This window comes from Cnephaeus nilssonii, assembly GCF_951640355.1.
Source record: "Cnephaeus nilssonii genome assembly, chromosome: 12".
Lineage (NCBI taxonomy): Eukaryota > Metazoa > Chordata > Mammalia > Chiroptera > Vespertilionidae > Cnephaeus > Cnephaeus nilssonii.
Genome location: NC_137083.1, coordinates 7,595,551 through 7,618,453, shown reverse-complemented (window position 1 = coordinate 7,618,453; position 22,903 = coordinate 7,595,551). Strand labels below are relative to the sequence as shown.

At 49.1% G+C, this 22,903-nt stretch overlaps 1 protein-coding gene across 3 annotated transcripts in view; it reads right to left on the bottom strand.

Annotated features, from left to right (window-relative positions):
* The window catches only part of PDE1C (phosphodiesterase 1C), a gene marked incomplete at both ends in the record, with an annotated part of 288,273 nt that overhangs the window by 165,253 nt on the left and 100,117 nt on the right, over positions 1-22,903 (bottom strand). The window contains 2 exons of one of the 3 annotated variants that reach the window (XM_079786147.1): positions 358-384; positions 15,019-15,119. The exons of the other annotated variants lie outside the window; for them this stretch is intronic. Of the exons in view, the coding sequence (XP_079642273.1) occupies positions 358-384; positions 15,019-15,119 (128 nt within the window). Of the gene's footprint in view, positions 1-357; positions 385-15,018; positions 15,120-22,903 lie in introns of those variants that run through there. 3 annotated transcript variants of the gene reach the window in all.

The following is a 22,903-nucleotide window of genomic DNA, read 5'->3' as shown; positions in this document are numbered from 1 at the left end:
CGTGTAAAGACGCTTTTGTGTTCTCATCCATCAACCTGCAGCACACCCCCCACCCCCAATACACAGCCCCTCCCAGGCCAAGTTTTTAGCAAAATCACCAGACAGCTCAGCAGGAATATGCTTTTTGATTCCCCAGGTCCACTCCCATGCGAATGTAGACACTCACTGTGCCATGCTGAATGCCTACGATCAATTTTTAATTACAACAGCAGTAGCGATCCAAGATAAAGCAGGCAACCGAGAAGGGACCAAGAGACAGTTTATTGCAAATGAACGTCCACCATGAGCCAAATTTGCAGAGTTGTGCCCCAAATGACTCGAGCAACCAGCTGCCCTTTCTCAGAAAGAGGCTCTTACCTCTGGGATGTTTTCTTATATTTCCTCCTGTGGGTAAAGAAGCATAAACACGTATCAGGAAAGGGTTTGCGATAGGCAGTGGGTTAGAAAAATATCGCTTGAGTGGGGATGGAGAGGGAGGGGAACTCTTTGTAGAAGGAACTTTCTGTGAGGCTTGGGGGTCTCAAGTTAAAAGCTTTGGATTATTGTGTTCTTTTGTGGCCAGATGCATATAACCAGAGTCTTCACAGTTACAAAAAGCAGCCCAAGAGCTTGAGGGCTCTGCCCCCTCTGTTTTTTCCTTTCCCCTCTGCAGCCACTGCAGCATCTTGGCTGAGGTCAAGCTTTAAAGACATCAGGATCCAGGTTCAAATCTCAGGTCTTCCGTTTACCAGATTCATGGGCTTGTTGAGGTGTAAATGGCCAGAGGCTTATAAAGCACTTCTTTTGCTGGCAAATAGTAAATGGCCAATAACTATTAGCTCTTAGCACTGTCACTATCCTTACTGTTACCCCCAATGTCTAGCACTGAAGTCCCTTTAAAGATGTGCCTTTTAAAATGAAAATGCATAATCATGCGGCCAAACCATAAGATCAGACACAAGGTCTTCAAAGAAGAAGGAAGGGAGGAAGGGGACAGTGAGAGCAGCATTTTGTTAATGGCTCAGCTATGGGCTCAGTCTGGAGGGACACCTCCCCAGGAAGCAGGAGAGACTGATTCCGACTCTGCCATTTACAGTCCCCATGTAGCCTCGGGGCCAACCTACTGGGCTCAGGGCTTCTTCGTCTATCAATGGGCTAACACCTACCTGGCTCTCTCACCTAGGACACAGTGGCATTCGAGGGGGAAATGGCCATGAAAGTTTATTTCCCAGGATCCCCATGTTATTCACGCCCCGGTCAGTTTTTGTAGACTCTGCAGACCCTCAGGAGGGCTTTGGTCAGCTTGTCACTGGAGGGGATTGGAGGAAAGGCATCTCCAGGAAGTGCTATGCTTCCCAGTCACCCTCAGTTCCACACCTGCTTTCCCATTACAGTCACTGCACCCAGGAAGCCAAGCCACTGATTGGCTAGCAGATCGGTATGTCACAAGTTAAAAAAAAAACAAAAAAAAAAAACAAGCACAGCTGTTTCAAGTCCAGGATCCCTATGACCTGTTACATCTCTGTCCAAATGGAAGCATGCATGGTAGTGTTAAGTGTTAAGGGAAGAAACAGCATGCCACACAGGACCCACAGCGTGATCCTGCCTAGATGTGTACTGACATCTATTCATCGGAACGCAAACACAGCAGAATGACAGCCATGACCCCAGGTAATGGGTTAATGGATCACTTCTTTTCATTTTATGGATTTTCCAAATTCTCTTTTTAAAATGAGCATTATGAATCAAATTGGAAAAAGACAAAATATTCATACACCTATATATCCATAGTCACATATAGAGATAGACATGCATATGTAGAACTATATGGATCTACAGAGATATTTACATGTGTGCATTAGATCATATATATCGGGGAGAAGAGCCAGCTAACTGTGTAGCTATAAAGTGGGAATAATCAGAGCACCTCTCTCAGGAGCTTGTGGTGAGAAATGAATGATAACCCACCGAATGTCGGCTCCCCGAGGGCAGGTTCTTTGTAAGCTTCCCCACTGCATCCCAGTACCTAAAGCAGTGCCCTGCATTCCCTCCACAAGCTGTGATGAATGTGCACCGACCGTCCACTCTCTCATACATGGACCCTATCGCCACTGACCTATCACTCACACTCTATAGGCAGTAGCCGAGGGCAGAGGTTTCATCGACAGGCACAGAGCATAGTGAGCCGTGGGTGTGCCCTGGCCCTTGGTCCTCATTAGAACTGCTGTCAAATGAACTGGACTAAGGAGTCTTCCGCAGGAGCAGAAAATAACCCATTGAGAGTACAAGGATCACAGCTAAGGGGGAAGAAACTGGATGGACACTGCTGGCTTCTACCCAGAAGCCCAACTAGCTAAATCGGCAGAGGGTGTCTTCAGAGGCCGGAAGCAGGAAACTTTTGCTCTTGGCTTCCACAGAATTCTCCCAGCATTTGCCAAGCACCGTACAAAGGCACTGCTGGGAGCACCAAGACAGTCAAAGATAGAAAAAATAATAATAGCTTCCATTTTCCACACCTACCAGTAAGAGGCACTTAACATACATCACTAATCCTCATAATAACTCCAAGATCCACTCTCTGAAAGAATTTGAATTCTAAAAAAGGAAGTTAAGACAGGTACCTCAAGTGTTGTTTTGTGATCATAACCAATACAAGGGTTGGCTAAAGAAGCTTTATGAAGTGGGTAGTCTAGATTGATGGGGCGGTTCAACAAGGATAAATATGTCAGTAGGAGGCAAGCAGGTAAGGAAGGCACACCTAGGAGCCTCAAACCAGCCCACCCAGTTCAACCCAATTAGACATGGAGGAAAAGAACAGGTAATAAGGCTGCAAAGTGCCTAGGATAAAGTTTTCAAAGGTAATAACATTTATACTTATTTTTTTAAAAGGTGATACCTGGGAAAAGGGGCAACCACTTGCATTGCCTTGTCTCATCTTTGCTTATGTGGAAAGACAAGAGGGCTCTGGAATGTGACAAACCTGATTCAAAACCCAATTTCCCCTCCTTTCTAGCTAAGAGACCTCAGGCACGCTCTCTGAAAAATCAAGCTTTATTCTCCACATCTATCGTGTAGAAGGAATGATCTCAGAGGACATAATGGACTGAATTTGCCAGGTACTATGCATGCCACATAAAGGGCATTCTAGAAAGTGTAGGTCCCTTTACCCCTTGTTTTGAGCCTCTTGAAGTCAGGGGTGCTAGTAGATGGATCTCTATGTCTATCCCAAGGGCTTGCACGTGGTTGGCACACAACAAAACGCCTGCTGGCCAAATAGCGGAATCATTTGCACCTGCCACTCACACCTATCAAAATATGGGCCGTGCATTTAGGAGACCCAAAGAGACCAAATCTGATTTTCACTCCAGCTCCCCTTCCTGCCACTCACTCCCCCGCTCCTCCAGAGATGCATTCTTGGCTTCCCATGTCCTGAAGGTCTCCCTCCCCATCTTGCCCCTTTTAGACACCGACAGCTCCCAAATCAAGACAGGCCCAATCCAAACAGCGTCTTATGCAGGAGTTGAAAGGTCAGCACTTAACACACAAGAGAAAAAGCAAGTCCATGGAGATCACTCTACTGAAGATCCTACTCACAGATCAGCATGCCTGGTAAGACCGGTGAGGCCCGACCGAGCCCTTCTCATCCTTCAGTTCTCAGCTGAGACATCACTTCCTCCTGAGAACCGTCCAGGGCCTCCCAGACTCGGAAATGCCCCTTTCAGTGTCACTGCATTTGTCACTCCGGGAGGTTATGATCTGTTATGCTGGTGGCAAGAATGTGGCTTGTCCGGAACCTGCTAGAGTTTCTCTCTTGCCAGACACAGTGCTTGGCAGATGCCAGATGCTCATTATATTGTTGTGGAATGAATGAGTTTATCAGGAAACTGATCCCCAAAATGCTTTCTTTCTACTGATGTCCCCTCTGTTTGCTAAGGATTCCCAAGCAGCGAGGCATCTCCCACAGCCGTTGCTGCCTACATAGGAGGGACGCGATGAGAGAAGGCTGGGGGCTCGAGACTGCGGAGTTCCTCCTTTGACCTCCTACAGATCCTGGGAGGTGCATCTCACATACGGGTGGGAATGAGGCTCAGAGAGGTTAAGTAACTATCTAAAGATTCAGAACCTTAAAGCGGTCCAGACCGAAAGCTAACTCTGAGGCCTTCAAAGAAAACTGGGGAAATTAGGCAAAGAAGTCGAAGGATGCCAGGAGGAAACGTAGACACGAGACAAAAACAAACAAAACCAAAAACAAACAAAACCAACAACAATAGGGCATAATGGGTTCTTTCCATCCAAACACAGGAAATGAGCTGGAAAAGAAGCCAGTTTATTTTCGGCCTTTTGTTTTTAAAAAACGTCAACAGAATCTACTCCTGGTCCACGCCCTGAGAGACCGAGGGAATGTTTTCACATGGTCTGTTTGGGTGTTTCAAACTTCCTTTTGATGGGTAATGATTTTGAAACTTGGAGCAATGCATCACTAATCTCAAGATTCGTGGAGCCAGTTGGAGCTGATGGGGAAAGGAGAGAATGACTGGGAACTGCTGTGCTGTGGGAGCCAGCAAGGTTGGTGGGGTGGGCGATGGGGCAATGGAGAGAGGGCAGCGGCTGGGCAGAAGACAGGTCATCCTAACGGGCCAGGCTGAAAACCCCATCCATGGAGGCCCAGAGCAGTGCCTTCCAAACTGTACCCAGAAGGGTCCCTGCCCTCCACACACAGGCACATGCATGCACACACACACACATACTCTCACACACACAGGCACAGCATTGTTTGTCTGTTTGTTTTAAGGAGAAGCATTACAGCACAATGCTTCAGATCTCTTGCCTGAGCTCAAGCCCCTTCACCAATTTTTTGTGTCCAATAAGCCATGTGAATTTTAGCAACTTTCATCACGTTCCCTACCACCAGTCTCCTCAACTGTAAACGTGGGTAACAATCATACCTGTTTCACAAGGTGGGGTGAGAGCTGGATGGGAAAATGAATCTACCTATTTGCATTTGGCACAGTGCTGGGTATCCAGGTCATGTCAAAACCAAGTCGGCGATTGTATTAACAACAACAGTACTGAAAAAATAATAACGGTATTGTAATTCAATCGGTTTCCAACTTTTGTTTTGGGGGGAAAGTCATTCATTGATTTGAAAGGTAAAGAAAAAAGGTCAAAGATTGGTTTGGAAACTGGAAAATTGAATACTCCCAACTCTCCCTATCTTAGAATACTTGAATCACAAAGGAAGTGGGTGCTAATCTCAGTCCTGCTAAGAGGAGGAGCTGAAACCCTGCCCAGCTGCCTCCTGTCCCTATGCCCAAGGTACCCTGCAGGCTGTACACGGAGACACCCACCCACCAGTGGCCCCAGGTACCTTAGCAGAACCACACACTTTCCCCTAATTTGACAAGGTAGGGCATCCCTCTGACGGCAGGGAAAAAGAAAGTGAAGGTGGGTGTTTAAAAACTGGACACCATCATAATCCCTAGGAATGTCTAAAAGTATCTTTCTACAAAGATCCTTTTCATCAACAAGAACCTAAAAACTGAACCCCCGTGAGTTGCTTACAGGGAATTCCTAAGCATCCTCCAAAGGTTGTAACTCCGTGCCGAGATCACAGGTGCTATAACAAGAGTTATTGATTGGCCCGTATCCACTTAATTTTGCAAGCAAATTAAGACTCCTGGTCTTCATTGAAAATCAATGTCTGTTTAAGTTGTTCTAGGAAATTGTGGATTTCCCAAGAAGTATTAAATGGGGTGTGCACAGTATGTGTGCACGGTATGTGTACACGTGTATGTGTGCGTGTATATGTGTTCACGTGTACATGTGCACGTTCGTGTACAGTCAGAGAAAGTGATGAGCTTTGAAAACAACCCTCGAAGGCTTCAGATCACATTCTGACAAGTGGGTACTGAAATCATCGAACGGCAAAGAGCACTGACCCCAATATTTTAAAAGGTCCCCAAAGCTCTCCATGGCTGTCAGCCAGCAGAAACTTCTAGACCCTGAACTTCATGTTACCTCTCCTGGCCCCAATCAGGGAGAGCCAACGTCAGGAATGATTCTGTCCACAGTAAACGTAGACCAGCCTGGGGGCAGAGTAGAGAACAAGGAAACAGCAAAAATACAGCCATGAGGTGGGAGCAAGGATGCTTCTGAGGGGCTTGGTTAGCTTTTTGATGGCTAGGAGTTCTCAAAGTGCTGGGCACACCCGCAAGCAAGTTTCACACACTCCCAAGGCAAACAGATGATTGGGAACCGTTCCTGATGGCTGGACAAGTGAGAGTCAATTAAGCATTGATGTGAAATTGCGAAGCGCCTGGCAGTCTTTCACTTCTTAAAAGTGCGTAGCTTTGAGGAAGAGCCATGTGGGTGCTGCAATCATGAGGTTTATAAATAGGCTTAATATTCAAACAAGCTGGCTTAGAAAAACCAAAACTTGTGTTCAGTTTCTAAGTCGACAGCAAGACACCTCCCAGCTGGGCCCAGGAAGGGTTCCTGGTAGGGGATGTTGAATATGTAACAACTACACACAGGCGGCGTGAGAAATCCAGCGCTGCCTGGAGTGTCCTCCGGGTTTTCTGGGCGATGATGACTCACTCAGTTCCAGATCCCATCAGATCCCGTCTCCATCCTTCCTTACTGAGGTCACTACTGCTGCAGATGCACAGACAGCTTTGGGAATTTTGGTTCTCAGCCCTCGGTTCCCTCAAGGGAGAGGAAATTGGAGGACAGAGTCAGACAAACAAAGAACACCACAGCAAGACTCGCAGAGTTAACTACACAATCACACAAGTTCAGGTCACATGTGGCTCACTCGTGGGAAAGTGCACGGAGATAAAATGCCACAAATACCCGTGAAATGAGAGAGGGGCTGCACGATCATCTGATCCTCTGGTTTTGTTTTTCACTGGCATATGGGATGCAGGCTGAGCAGAACTGGATACCTCTAGAAACTTCTACCGAATCATGTGTATGAACTACTCTCCATGTTGCCGAGAATGCAAGGTCCTTGTGCATTTCTTTCACTCCAACCAGTGATTTCATTCCCATGACACGGATGTTAAAGCCTAGACTTGCAAAGCTATGTATATTGATTGTCTGATGGCCTTTCCCATATTTTGAACAAGTAAATGCCAGTGAGAAAATCTATATAAATTTGGTCTCCTGGCACTTTCCAGTGGACTATTTTTTTTGGGGGGGCGGGGGGGGAGTTAAGAAGATACTAGAGAAACAAGAACCTCTCTTCTCTTACTAGTCCAAATATTTCTTAAGTGATGCTACAGATTAAAAATCCATGTGGGCAATGATTATATTTTCCTGCTTGGCCAAAGATCCAAAGTAAGACAAAATATAAAAAATAATGAGATGACATAAACTCTCTTTCACCTGGAATAACCCAATAGTTAGGAAAGGGCTGTTTCTGTTTGCATTTTCTTAAGAATTTTTCTGCTAGGTTTTCCACTGGGGGAAATGGTCCTCACACCCTCTCACTTAGCCACTTGCAAAAGGAAGATCATATTTAAGGGCAGCGACTCCCAAAGCGTAAGACTCCCTCCCATAGGTTTAACCAAAAGGGATGCGATGAAACAAATGAAGGAGGCCTTTGACAGTGCGGTTTAGGGGCGAGGATGGCACGTCTGAAGAATGAGAGAATGCTCATCTGAAACAGAGCCGTAAATACGATGATCAATTTTTAACGTACTCCTGGAAGCAAACGTGTGTCTATCTAGTCTGGCTGCGCAGTGGAAAGGGGAGAAACCTTTGAGGAGGAGGTTCCATCCAAACTACACAACCCCATCAGCAGCTCTCCCCGGGACGGTCAATCTACTCCCTTTCCACTCTGCTCTCCTGCCCCAGCCCCCTCGTGTGTCTGCAGACAGCTGGCCAGACACAGAAATCCAAAGCTCCTGTTCATGCCTGCTTCTCTCCTGGGCCTGGGTTAAAAATTCCAGCACTCGGATTACCGTCTAACGGGCCCCCATTGGGATCCCTTCCTCTGGAAAACAAGATGTTTTAAGCCAGCGGTCAGCAAACTGCGGCTCGGGAGCCACATGCAGCTCTTTGGCCCCTTGAGTTTTTAGCAAAGGCCAGCTTAGGAGTACCCTAATTAAGTGAATAACAATGTACCTACCTATATAGTTTAAGTTTAAAAAATTTGGCTCTCAAAAGAAATTTCAATCGTTGTACTGTTGATATTTGGCTCTGTTGACTAATGAGTCTGCCGACCACTGTTTTAAGCAGACCAAACACTGTATTTCCCTCTAGCTAAAAATCTATTACTGAAAGCTGGGCAATGAACTAATCAGTGGTACCAGTGAGAAAAAACAGTAAGTTTTTAGAGAGAAAAAAAAAAAGTAAATGTCACCCTTGTAGAAGTCCAAGTAGTACTTTTTTGCATAAATGACTTTCCCTCTAGTCACATAGTTACAACCACTTGCTATGTTATAAGTGCAGCAAAACTGTGTGGGTGGAAATGGAGAAGACTTTTTGTGACCTTCCTGGGAGCCTGGCTCCTAGTTAGATAAACATCAGTGAGAAAAGCTGAAAACAAAAATACGTCTTCATATCTGTGACAGCACTGTGAAAGCGGAGAGAAATCCAGAGGTTGAAAACAAAATGTCACTCTTCACAGATTTATCCTTGGGTTTAGGGGATGGGTAGGTTTTTAAATTTTAATGATCCATAGAGTTGCTTCAATGAAGTCTCTGCTTGAAGATGGTAAAGGGGGTCAGATATATGGTGACAGAAGAAGACTAGACTTTGGCTAATGAGCATGCATGGAGTATACAAATGTTGTATTATAACGTTTTATACCTGAAACTTGCATAATGTTATTAACCAATGTTACCCCAATGAAGTTAATTTTATAAAAAGGAAAAGCCTACTCCTACCAGAAAGCAGCCATTGGCAATTTACCATTCCAGGTGAATTTACATCAATGCAACAGCTCCTTGGAGCAGAAGTCCTTCCTGGTTCCTCTGAAGCCCTCTCTCCCAGTAACATCATCTGAACGCAGACACTGTCCATTTTAACAATTTAAATGTAAGAAAAATGAGGCCCAAATCCAAAACAGAGAACAGTAACAACAGCAACAAAAACCCCGCCAGCAGATGCATTCCCGGGGCAATGCTGAGCGCTCTACTGCCATTGGAAGTGAGTCCTCCCGAGCTTCAGTGACCTTCCCTGAAACCACGCCAGACCCCCGGGAAGGGGGCTCTGGACAGTTCTTCCCTTTTTGTAAGAATGACGCATCTCAGTCAGCGGCTTTACAGACAGAATGGCAGTTCTACACAGCATCTATGCAGCTTGATTTATGGTCATTAATCCTTATGTTTCACAAAGCTACAGAGGCCCCTATTCATGAAAGTGTTTACGGTGCCCCCGAGTTAGCAGACAGGGTCTCAAGTAACAACCACCTGGACTAGGAAACTAAATGTAACCTACTTTGGGGGATTCGGTGCAAGGCAGTGTAAGACCCCCTCAGAGTCATCCTGAGACAAGAGTCAGAGGGGTAGAGACAGAAAAGTAGGGGGAGGGGGATATCAGTCTGAACTTGAACTATTCCTAAAATACACCTGCAAGTAGCTTGCAAGGATTAATCTTTCACTGCCAGATACACTCAGCATGTCTAGAGTGTGGGGAAAGTCTTGGTTACGCGTATTGGTTGTTTGGACTCCGGATTAACAGAATATGATGTTCTTTGGACGTCCCAACAGTGATTTTCAGCGAAAACACTCAATGTACTCTCATGGTAATTGTCTACAGGTTCACTCTCCTGGCGGCCTTTAGGGACAGGAGAGCTGTATATGGGCAGAATGTTACCTGTTGTGTCCCTGCAATAGGCTCTTGGAAGAGGGTGGAAATGGAGGGAAGAAGGACCATTTTTGGAAGGTCTTAAAGAGCAGAGCAGGGAAAGGGCTTGAACGAAGCAGAGGTGTTGTAGAGAGCGAGGACTAAGGCAGGGCTGTGGACTGTCCCAAGAGACAGGAGCCAGGTGTGTCCATCAGAGGCCACCTGTGGAGCAGCAGCAGGGGGCTGTGCCCACTGGCCGAGCCTAGACAACAGGACAGCCACCTGCAGGGTCTAGGGAGCCTCCACCCAGCCACGCTTCCCCAGGCTCCTCTGCGGTGGGCTGGGCTCCAGGCTTTGGGTCTCGCCTGACTCCTGGCCAGTGGTCCCCAGAAGGTCCATGACAAGAGCCTAATCCTGTTTGGCTTCTTGGGCCGTGGTCTCTTTCTGCCCTTGGAATCCTGGAAATGACCCTGCCTGCCCCTCAGGTTTCAGTTTCTGCTCCAAATCCATATTTGCAGGCATGACACCAAGCAGCCAATATAAAGGTTCCAAGCAAAGCAATGTACATTGCTAGCTGGCCTTGCCCATATGTTGAACAAGTAAATGGCAGTGAGAAATATACATGAGTTTGTATATTCTATATACATGTGAAAAGTTAAAAAAAAAAAAACACCATGAACTTGTGTCTTCTGGAACCTCATGTCAGATTATTTAGGGAGGGTCACACTAAACTGTGCTTTTTCTCTACTTCTAAAATTTATAGGAATACTAATTTAGCTTCATTCAGACACATATACACATATACACACATTATACATGTATATATATTTTCTTCATATTTTTTGGGCTGTACATTACATCTCTAATCCAGACCTTTCCTTTCATCTCCAGGCCCACTTATTCAACTGCTCATGCCTCCACATCTCCTCCAGGACACCTGTAGGCCCCTCATGCTCCATATGTCCCAAACTGAGGTCATGACCTCTACTCTCCATTCATTCTGCTCCCACCCACAACCAAACCTGCAAACTTGTTCCCACCTCAGTGATCCTGATCTAAGTAAAGCGCACCTGGGGACTCGAGCTGAACACCTGGGAGTCATCCTACATTCTCCTTCCCTCCTCATTCCCAGGTCCAAGTCCTACTGAGTCTACCTCCTGAAAGTCTCTCACATCCATCCCTACAGACCTGCCATGGCTTCCCACTGCTATGGCCCCGGGTCTAAAAGATGAGGCAAGATCTGTCCCTGCCCAGGGTGGAGTGGGGGGTGGGAGAGAAAGGGTCTGTTCCCATAATAAGGGGAGGGGGGAGATTGCTGGTTAGACAAAAACAATAGTCTCTAGTAACCAATACCACCCTTTATATTTGTAAGACTAATGAGGTCCTGGGAGGGGGAAAGCTTCATCATCTTGAGAGTGTTGCATAAGCATAAAGTGTCTTCCACGGGCTACCTCTTAGGTGGGCAAAATGAACACTGGACAGCTTCATTACAATTGTGACCATGATTGCCAAGGGGGCGGTGAGACCTGGAACCTATGCTTTGCTTTATGCCGTCCGATAGCAGGCTGGCCAAGGGAAAACTCCTGGGCAGGGCCCAAGGTACAAGTCATGATTCAAACCCGAGCAGCCTGAGGCTCCCCCACATCACCAGAGGAATAAAGTGCAGCCATTATCATATGTTCCCTGCCTGGAAGATTCCGGAACAAAACAGCCATGGGGGGAGGGGGGCTCTTAAAAATTCCACCCACTCCTACAACTGAGGTTGACAGAAAAACAAACCAAAAAAAAAGGCTCCTCCCTGAAACGTCAGAGAGCAGCATCCTCTGAGAGATGCGATTCAGAAAGCTCAGGTGAGCAGGGTTTGCGCCTTTCCCGTTGGACACGTGGGAGCATGTGGATGAGAGGGGTCGGAGCTGCAGAGGGAGGCTGAGGACCACAACTCCAGAATCGTAGCCAGCCTCTGAGTGCCGGCGTGCGGGGAAGTGACAGTCGTCAGGAGAATAAACACCTAAGCTGGCAGGGTGTTGTCATCTCAGCTGGGGCAGACAGCGTGCAAAATTCCCATTTCCAATATCCGATGCACTGTTAGGAAGCTGATGATGCTACAAGGTTGAGAGCTTTTTCTAAGTCTTCCCTCGACAAACATGGGAAACAACCCCAGGTTTCAAACCCTCATTGATAATTGACTGCACCCCAGGTAGTATCATAGGCACTGGGGCTGCACCAGTGACCAAAGCAGGCCGCACAAACCTCTGTCCTCAGGGAGCTTATGTTCTAGTTGCAGGAGAAAGACAATAGACATAATAAATAATACAAAGTATATAGTATTCAGATAGAAGAAAATGAAGAGTAAAAGAAGGCATGGAAGAGGGTGGGGGGTTGTAACGTAGAGGCTCGCCTCCTGCATCCTCCTACACCAGGCATTCTTGGCAGACGACAGCCTCAGCAAGCCTCTTGCTGCTGGAAAGCCCACTCCTGGCCAGTGCAGAAGAGGGGACAGAGAAGGGGACACAAAGACAGAACCTGGGCACCCACAAGAGTGGGATTCAGCCTTGGGCCGTGGCTTTGCCACATCTTGCCCAGACCCACCTCAGTTTAGATGTCTGTGCCCAACCTGGTTAACGATGTCAATAAAACCTGCCTCCCCTCTAGCTCGTGGAATATCGTGTTGCTAAGTCACATGGCCTATAAGCTGAGCCAACTATATATTACCTTCATTCCTAATATTAAAAGCTCACACTTAGGCCTTTATGCTCCTGTCATCACCTGTTGGTTGAGCACGTACTATGTGCCAAACCCTGTTCTAGGCACTGGAGGTACCACAGTGAGCAAGACACACAGGTGTCTGACCCCAAGGAACGTACAGGATAAGGGAGGAGGTGACAAATTCAACAACCGGTTAAACAAGATAGACAGTGACAAGAAGGAGACAGATACCACTGAATGGTCCACGCGCGAGATGATCAAGCCCTGGACATGGCCGTTCTCAGACCAGCAGAACTGAACCCCTGACTCCCTGTGGTCCCCTCCCAAGCCCTTTCTAGAAGGGTGTCATGGCAACAAATTGATATGAAAACCCAATTGCGGCTCCTGGGTCTTCCTAAAATGTTGCTGGAGCGGCTTCCCTTTTCTCACTGAAAGTCTGTTGTGTGGACAAACACACACTTCCATCCCCTGGGGTTTCTATTCTGTGAGCTGCAGAAGTGTTATTTCGAGTTGTATAAATAAGCATGTGTTTTGGTTTCCAGAGTCTTTAGCAGCTTATTATAGCGCTACTGTTATGTTTCTTTAAAAAGCCGTAGTAAGAACCATAATTGTAGTAAAAGGAAAATATATATTATGTATATAATGATAACAATAGGCACATGTCCTTTTCACCAATTAGAAAGGGAAGTTACAGATCTCCCACGATTGCTGTTTGTTGGGCAGGGCGTTTCGGTAGAAAGGGTAAAGAGAGGGGTTCAAAACCATACATTTGGAGGAGAACCAATCTTCCCACACCTTTTATGTTTAACGACACGGGATGCTGAGTAGATGTGAGAGACTAGAAAACAAACATTCGGCTAACATCACGCCCAATGCCTTGGGGAGAGAAACCTAACAGACGTGAAACAGAGAGAGAAAGCTACAAGCGAGCTGTAAGGGATGGTGCTCTATGGCACAAGGTCCCCCTCCGCCTGGCTGCATCGCCCAAATGCTCTCTCCAGCCGGAGTAGCTGGAGGGAGGTGGTGTGAACTGAGAAGCAGCCAGGAGAAGCAGCTTCTGCGGGCGGGAGTCCCTCCGCCAGGGATGGCAAGGAGGCCCAGCGTGACCACACTTGGACCCTGTAGACCTGGGACCCAGGCTTTGTGGATACAACAAACTTTCTGTGTGCACCAAAATACGATCAGATGCCCTGTTCGTTCCGCATGACATGAGCTTACTGTAAGCACCGCTCAGACCCAGGCGCTGTCGCCTGCGCCTCCACCGTAAGGACAGCCTGCCAGCCAGAAAGAGAATTTCCAAATAAGTTGCAGCCGCTGCTGGCAGCAGCCAGATGCCCCGCGCGCCCTGTTGTTTGGCCTGGTTTCCCATTTAGAGCAATAGCGGTGAAGCTCATTAAGATTGCTGAAGGAAGGGCTTTTATAAATTGCTCTTTAAATAGGGACCCCCTTAAAGAAACAGACTACCTCTGGCTTCCCTTTCGAATACCCCAGTTGGGACGGGGCCTCCCTAAGATGGAACTCACCGAGATCCCTGCCTTTTTTATTTGTTTTGTTCGGGCTTTTGTTCGTGCTTTCTACCTGCCAGGGTCCCCCGCTGCCTAGAGAATGAACGTGGAGAAAAACTTTTTCTTTTAAACAGCCCTACACATTTGATGCCAAATGCCCGATGCAGCGTTTCTGGTCACTATGGAAGGTGTCTTTGGGACCTGCCCGGCCACCTGAGAAGCAGACTGTAGACATGCAGCCACCACTAGAGCTTATGAAACTGTTTCACAGAAGACACCCCATATTTTCAGGACCCCGCTCCTTGGTACTCGAAACCAGGCAGAGCCCAATGAAGTGGATGAAATGCAGAGATCTTTGTCCATCAGTCCAACAGGAAGCCTGGGGCACTGTATGGAAAGCAAACCCCCTAGCTCACTGTTCACAGGTTACGAGGAAATCCAATATTGCCGCTGCCCCCCCCCTGCCCCCCACGTTCTCCAAAATAGCCCTTTCTTTCACTGACCATGTCCCTGCCAGAAAGAAGCCTGGGAAAATGTCGGAAGTTGAACTAGGCTGGGACGAGGGAGAAGAGAGTTTGGCAGCCCGAATGCATGTTGAGGTTGAACTATTGTTCAGTTCTTGGACCTCCTGCCAAGGTGTTTGCAAGCATTTTGCAGAGAAAATGCTTCCTGTGACTAAAAAAAAAAGTCTGTGACCTGAGTCCCCAAACTCCCCCCCCCCCTTCCCCACCCCCCGCAAAAAGGACCAGAAACATCTCTGTGGGGACTGAGCTGCTACAACAGAAATCTTAAGACCCATCTCCTTCCCCCAAAGAAAGAGTGACTTGGAAACAGCAAGGCATTGTAAGTCGGGAAGACAGGTCTCTGTGTAAAGGAAGGCAGCAGTGACTGTAAGGCACAGAGAAGCAGTTGTGGAACTTCTGAGCTGTGTTCAGAGGGCCCTGCGGGGTCCCTGGGAGCCGTGGGGAGCCTGGCCGGTGGGGAAATGCTGACGGGGGAGGGAAAGGGGGCAAGACAAGTAAATCGCTGTACTTACAGCCCTCGGAGCCGGAGCCAGATTTTCTCGATCTGTTCGGGCTGCAAGTATTTCAGAGAGTTGCTCTCAAATTCTTCAATCTCCTTGGTCGGGGACTCCATAGCTGCAGGTCAGCACTGGGGGTGAGGCTGAGAGAGTCGGGGCTGTCCCCTCTGAGCCTGCCACTTGCTCTGTGCGCTCCCCGCGTCTGTGCCCCCCAAATCCAGCCTTAAAGCGGGTTGGGGTTGCGGGCTACCCCAGGCCGGGGTGCCCCGGGGGGTAGGCAGCTACGGTAAGCAGCCATGGCCCGGGGTAATGTGGTCCTAACTCAGGAGGAAAGCGCCTGGGGTCTGTTCGGATGTGTGTGTGTTTTTTAAACAAAGCCACCGAAGCAATCGGTGTGGCAGCTGAAGGACTGGCGGGGAGAGGGGGGACCAGGTGGGGAGGGGAGGAGGCGAGCAGGGAGAAAGTGGGAAGGGAGAGCGGGAGGGGGGTGAGCAGGGGGATCGGGCAGGAGGCCGGCACCCCACTCCCCCGGCTCCGCCCTGCGCCCCGGCCCGGGCGCGCGGCCCCCCGCCCCTGCCGGCCGCCGGCGCCCCCTCGCCGTGGGCTCTCACTTACCAGCAGCAGCTCCGCTGACAAGCGAGAAAACGGACAACTGAGCAAAGTCGTCCGTCAGCGCCCCGGCCCCGGCACCCGGGCTGGCGCTCGGTCCAGCAGCCGCGGGCGCGGAGGGAGGGGCGCGCTGGGCACCGCCGTCCGCAGGGCCCACGCCGGGCTCCAGCCTCGCACCCCGGGGGCCCGCATATGCCAGGGACCCCCGCCGGGTGTGTCCGGGGCTCCGGGAGCTCGCACAGGAGGAGGAGCAGGGCCCCAGGCGCGGAGATCCGAGCGAGCGAACAGGGATCTGGGTGCTCCCGGGGGCTGGGGGGGCCACGGCGGCGGCTGCGAGGGTCGGAGGGGTTGGGACCTGGGGCTCTCGTTCGCGGCCAGCGCTCACTCACAAGCCGCCCGGAGCCGGTTCCATTTCAAATTATCAAAGCAATTGATGGGGACTAAAGTAACCACACATCCCACTCACAAAGTCCTCTCTCTCTCTCTCTCTCTCTCTCTCTCTCTCTCTCTCTCTCTCTCAATAAGGGGGGCATGGGGGGCGCAAGATAAACCAGCAGTGAGGAGGTAGAAGTGGCCGCTGGTTAACGCAGCTTACTCCTCAAGGGGCTCCTGTTGGGTGATGGGGGCAGGTGCTGAGACTAGAAGAGTTGCGGCTCCACAAAGCTGCAGCTCACTGTCATGTCCTCCTGGGTCAATGTCATTAAAGCGGAAGCTCTGGCAGGTGGGGCCAGGTGCGAGGTTGGGAGGGGGATTAACAGGGGACCCAAGGCAGAAAAAGACCCAGTGGGTGCTCACGCGGATGGCGGCCCTGACACCACAGAACTGGTGGTCAGACCCCTAAATGAAGCCAGGGCACACCTGGCTCTCACGGCTCCTGAGATTCCTTACCCCTACTTTCCCCGCTGCAGGCGGGGGCTCTCCCAGCTTTCTCTTCCTAGCAGATACTCTCCTGCTTCTCCAACACAAGATAAACTTAAAGGTGAGGCAGAGGTTCAGTCCCATGCATGGGACCCGGATAAAGGAATAAGATCAGAGTGTCTAAATCCTGAGTGCTCACCCATGGGGTAGTCGCCGTTCACTTTCCGGGAATCAGAGGTGAGAGCGATGGGGATGGCATGGCTAGCCCACCCACTCCAGTGGAGAAGGCTCCTGCCTCAAGGGGAGGCGACAGACCTTTTTGATGGAAAAGGACTCGCACCCTCACCGGCCACCAACCTGGAGCCACCTCACTAAAGGATTTCTGGAAGCACACACATTGTCACGGCGTTCAGGCGTTCCTACCAGGCTGTGAGCAGCCAACATATGAACGTGAAATCCATTTACCTGAATAAAACCAGCTGCCACCCAATGTCACCCACAGGGAACAGTCACCTGGAGGAGGGGGGATGATGTTGACAGAAGAGATTATTTTAGCAACTTGTTTGGAGAATGCAAGACAGAGGCAGGTCCCCAAAGGGGGTTCGGGCCCGACTGCGCACCTTGGACTACCTCTGTCTGAACCTGGAAGTGTGGTAACGGTGACAATAGCAAACACGTGACAGGACTTTCTGTGGTCCCAGCACTGTTCTAAGAGTTCCACAGCACCATGAGGCCAACACTATGATTATCATCCCATTGTACAGTAAGAAAACTGAAGTACTAGGGGCTTACCTACACCCAATAGCACAAAGACCACATGACCTTATGACGGCCCATGACCTTATCCCATACAAATTTGTCCCCATCTCGGGGTCCCATTTTCCACACCTTTAAAGTGAAGAATGTAGGCAGAAAGATTTTTTTAATATATTTTTTTTATTGATTTCAGAGAGGAAGGGAGAGGGAGAGAGAGAAAAAACATGAATGATGAGAGATAATCATTGACTGGCTGCCTCCTACATATCCCCCACTGGGGATCGAGCCTGAAACCCGAGCATGTGCCCTTGACCAGAATCGAACCCAGGACCTTTCAGCCCACAGGCTGACACTCTATCCACTGAGTCAAACCGGCTAGGGCCAGAAAGGTTTTCTTATGTCTGGCCCACCTTTATGAGTCTCTGGGTTACCTGGACATACTTGGGGAAGGAATCGTCAGAGAGAGAGAGGCTTATTGCCTAATACATACTTAACTACGTGAAAAGATAGAAGGGAGTGACAATGATGACATTCGTCTTCCTGCCACACACCCTGCCTAAGACTTTTTCCTGGTATTAGTGGGATTTTGATTCAGTCAGAGAAAAGCAAATTTTGGAAGAAAAGGGAGGACAAAAAAAATATTCTTTAAAAAACGTTTCTGAAATATGATTTTGCTTCACTTTAGAAACATTTTTACAGATTAAACGTGTATTAGAAAGTCTATAGGGATGTAACTTTGCTTTATTGTTGGAGCTAGAAGAACCTTCGAGATAATCCAGATTTAGAAGTTTTTGAATTTTTTTAAGCAACAGAGTATTATATTTCAAATAACATCTCCTAAGGGCTGCCAATGCATACCACAGACTTCCAGAGTAAAGACAGCGCCGCCCTGGCTGAATGGGGAGTTGGGGGAGCTGGTGCTCAGGAACCAAATCCTCCTCTGCCTTCTTAGCTGGTCTCTGGGTGACACTGCTCCCCCTTCCCAGCTAACTGAGGCCCCAGCACGGTCCTGGCTGCTCATCCAGGGCTCTTCCTAAACCACATCAGGAAAAGCTTGTCTTCTCTCTGCCAGCAACATGTCACCCCTTGTAGCTGTGTCGTGTTATTATGTCACTGGGGTTTTGTTCTTTCTGTGTCTATCACAGACAGGGCGAGCCTGATCATCGCTGCAACGTGACAAGCCACGGCTCCTCCTGGCGCTCTGCTCAGAGGCAAGCAAAACACAGGTGCAAACCCGCCGAGGAACACAGGTCTAAGAAAACGCTAAGTCACTCACAACTCGGCTTTGAAGGTTAATTTCCCCTGTGATTTCCTCTCCCAGCCTTTGAGTTAGACTTTTTAGGAAATCCAATGTGGTCATATATGACTAAATATATACAGACATGCATACATACATACATATGACTGCTAATTTAAAATAGTCCCCCAAGCCCTAGCTGGTTTGGCTCAGTGGATAGAGCGTAGGCATGCAGATTGAAGGGTCCAGGTACAATTCCGGTCAAGGGCATGTACCTTGGTTGCAGGTTCCCCGACCCTGGTCAGAGTTCATGCAGGATGCAACCAATCGATGTGTCTCTCTCACCTCTCTCCATCTCTCCATCTCGCTTCCACTCTCTCTAAAAAAAAAAAAAAAAAAAAAATCAATGGAAAAATATCCTCGGATGAGGATTAACTAAAAATAAATAAATAAATAAATATCCTGTTTAAAAATAATAATAATAAAATAAAATAGTCCACCAAGTAGACATATAGTAGCTTAGCCTACATACTAGCAACCTCTGCATCGTCAGCGCTAAGTATTACAAGATCAGAAAGAAAGGGAGCTCCCGGTCCCTGGGCAGAGTTCAAGGAGAAGCTGATGATTAACAAGGGGAGAGGAATCAGGCTTTGAAGGCGTGAAAATGACCCCTGAGATCCCTTTTGCCTCTAAGATTACGTGAATCAATAATAATTACAATAACGACAACTACTACCGTTACCAGTTGGCACCATGCTAAGCACCTCACAGGTTGGTTCCTTCATCCTCAACAAAACACTTCAGGAGAGTTCGTGATGCCCGTTTACAGGTAAAAAGACACAGAGGCCCCAAAGGTCGGGTCACTTTTGCAGAGACATCCAGCTAGTAAGGGGCAGAGCCAAGTTTTCAAAACGAGACCAACGTGCAAAGCTCAAGTCTCTTAGTCATACCACCTCCCTGCAGCCATCTAAACACAAGCAATGGGGCATGTGGCAGAGAAGCGGGGGCTGCAGGAGCACAGGTGGAGGGGCCACCACCACTGGGGGAAATTAGGAAGGCCGCATAGTGGAGGTGACCTTTGAACTGAATCTTGAAGGTGGACGAATGGAAGATACTTACATGAAGGTGAGTGGAGGCAGGTGAGTGGAGGCAGGTGAGTGGAGGTGGGTGAGTGGAGGCGGGTGAGTGGAGGTGGGTGAGTGGAGGCGGGTGAGTGGAGGCAGGTGAGTGGAGGTGGGTGAGTGGACGCGGATGAGTGAAGGCGGGTGAGTGGAGGCTGGTGAGTGGAGGCAGGTGAGTGGAGGCGGGTGAGTGGAGGCTGGTGAGTGGAGGTGGGTGAGTGGAGGCAGGTGAGTGGAGGCGGGTGAGTAGACGTGGATGAGTGAAGGCGGGTGAGTGGAGGCTGGTGAGTGGAGGCAGGTGAGTGGAGGCGGGTGAGTGGAGGCGGGTGAGTGGAGGTGGGTGAGTGGAGGCGGGTGAGTGGAAGCAGTGGCTCTGGAACGAGGCACTGCATGAAAAGTTGCCCAGAGGCATGAGAAGGGATGGGGTGTCCAGTGACCCACAAGCAGAAGCGTATGACAAGGGAGAGCAAGAGAAAAAGCTGGAAGGGTGAGCCAGATGGAAGAAGCCTGGGCTCTCTCCTTCAGAGGATAGGGAGCCCTGGGTGGCTCTAAGCAGAGGGAGGCCTGCTCACACGTGGAGGGTACTTGCTGTCCTGAACATACATCATACACTCGGGTCGGTTCTCTGGGAACCTGTGTGCAGCAACCACAGGGCAAAGGATAACCAGGGCTGCAGAGGAGGAATCCAGTTGCCAAATGCAGACAAGCTCTTCAGGTTACCAAGAGGGAAGAATCGGTCAAAGAAAAGACAGCAAATCAGAAAGAGCACAACACTGTCTCCCATGAGCACCCATCTTCCAGCTGCGATTATGACCGCTGGCTTTGACCTCCACGAAGCCAGCCAGTGAGTGCCCTGAATACATCCTCCAGAACTTGGCACTGGCATCACTGAGGGAGTCTGTTGAGGGGGAAATTATGGAGAAGCATTTGGGACATTGGAAGCCACACCACTGGGCACAGCAACCCCTCCCACACGAGGTACTGCCCCATAACACGCTGCCCACAGCGGCTCTTCTCCTCTGGCTTCCCTTTCCAGCAAGAGGTGACAGCTTTTCCCTTTGACATCTTCTCTGTTTGGTTTTATGATTCAGCACAGACTCTGTCCTAAGATCCACCTTCACTACAGAAAAAAGGTACAGGAAGAGGCAGTGAACTGGCTAAACCCAGAGGACCCCCATTCTCAGCCCCGTCTGAAATGGGGCTCTGAGTAGCCAACATCTCAAATGTCCATACAGTAGTCCAGAGAGGCGGGAGAGGAACGGGAGAAGAGACAGGAGGAGTCCCAGCTCAGGATGGTCCGACGGAACCTGCCTGGGACCCACAGTTTTTGCCTCTCTCTCTGGCAGGATCCTTCAGTTGTCCTGACAGGAGAGCTCGTGGAATCCTCCCAACAGAGGTGGCCGAGGCAGTGGCACTGAACCATGTGGGACCGAGAATAAGACACTTTTCTTCTCCAGCCATGGCTGGGTTGGGCTCAGTGACCTCTGGATCCCTTTCCAGCGCTCACATTCCCTGATTTGAAACCCACAACCTGGCCTGGGCTGACCAAGCTTTACATGGGCCCAAAGAAGCTACAGGGAAACCAGAGTCTTGATGTGACTCAGCTAGATTTGTCTGTCACAGACATACCCTAAGCTGGCCAATCAGAGACCTCTACCCGTACCTCTGAGCAAAGTGATTGGTCTGAAGGTTACAGGTGACTAAAGCAGATCAAATCCTGCTTCTTTATGGAAGAGTTGATGTGGCTACAGGAAAGAGAGAGAGAAGGTCTACTTCTCCCTTCTTCGAGATAACAAGCTATAAGACTTGAGGTTATCTCGGCCCTGGGCTTATCTTTTTACCAGGTAGAGACAGTGTACCAGGAAAAAAAAATGAAACCAATAGAGAAAAACAGAAAGAAGAACTAGAGACAAAGGAAAAAGTGTGAAAGAATCTTTTGTGCCCCTTGATCCTGCTATGTCTGAAGCTAGAGCTACCATGGACTTTCAAGTTATATGACTCAAACAAATGCTCCCTCCCCTTTTATTTCACTTCATCTAGGCTGAATCAGATTTCTATCACTGACAACTAAAGGAATCCTAATACGACTCCTCTTAGTGTGGCTCAGTGATGGCTCAGTGGTTGAGCATCGACCCATGAACCAAGAGGTCACTAGTTTGATCCCCAGTCAGGGCACATGCCCGGGGAGCCAATCAATTATTGATTCTCTCTCATCATTGATGCTTCTAGCCCTCTCTCCCTCTCCTTTCCTCTCTCTGAAATCAATAAAAAATATGTATTTAAAAACAAAACAGCAAAGCACAATATATGGCCAGTGTCTTAAATACTGGAGCTCTCGTATAATAATAGTTCCTCCTCCAACTCATACATCCAACGGGAAATGAAGGGAAGGAAACTGGAAAATGGTACAGGACTGGGCAGAGCACCCAAGGTAAATATAAGGAGGTCCAGTCTCTGGATAAGTAGAGACAGTAATAATTTCAATAACTTTTTGATGATAACCTATCGAAGCATGCCCTAATACATGCATTAGCCCCTCAGAACAGCCCTGAAACACATATCATTACTATCCCCAGTTTAGGAATGAAGTGGATGAGGTCCCAGAGGTCCGCCGGCTTCCCTCTGCCTGGTCTGCCCTCCAGCTAGTGGCCGGGCAGCATGGCTGGGCAAGGCGCCCTGACTCCTGGCCCCGGTGGTCACTCTGCCTCTCAGAACATACTGCCAGCCCAGCAGAAGTGACCTGCCTGCACTAATGAAGCTGAGGTTGAGATTTAGTTCATGTAAAACTGCTGATATGACCGTCAGCCAGATTCTGACCCAAATGCACATAAATCGGCAGGTTGTTCTCCCTCTGGCTGTAGAGCAAGATTGAATGTGGGAAATCTGAGTGTGAAGGGGACCTTAGCCATCCCTTTGCCCAAGCTCCCACTGATACTGATACAAGCAGCACAAAGTTAGGTAACTGGGCACAGGGCCCGCTCTGGATGGTGGCAGAGCTGTGACCAGAAGCGATGTCCCCAGACGACCAGCCCCGTGCTCCATTATCTCTGAGCCTCCTCCCCGGGTCTCAAGAACGACCCCCATTTCCACCCAGGATCTGGTTCAATGGCTTGTGTGTAGATAAGAAGCAGGAATGCCCACTGAAAGCACAGCCTTTGGCAAGGGCTTCCTGAAGGGAATGGGTCTCCTGGGAAATGGAGAGGACTAGCCAAGAGAGACTCCAGGGAAGGGGGATGTGACTGGTGGCCCAGGTAACAACAAGGGGCTGGTCTAACGGGGGGGAGGGGGTCAGAAAGGGACAATGGCAGAGGTTGGACAC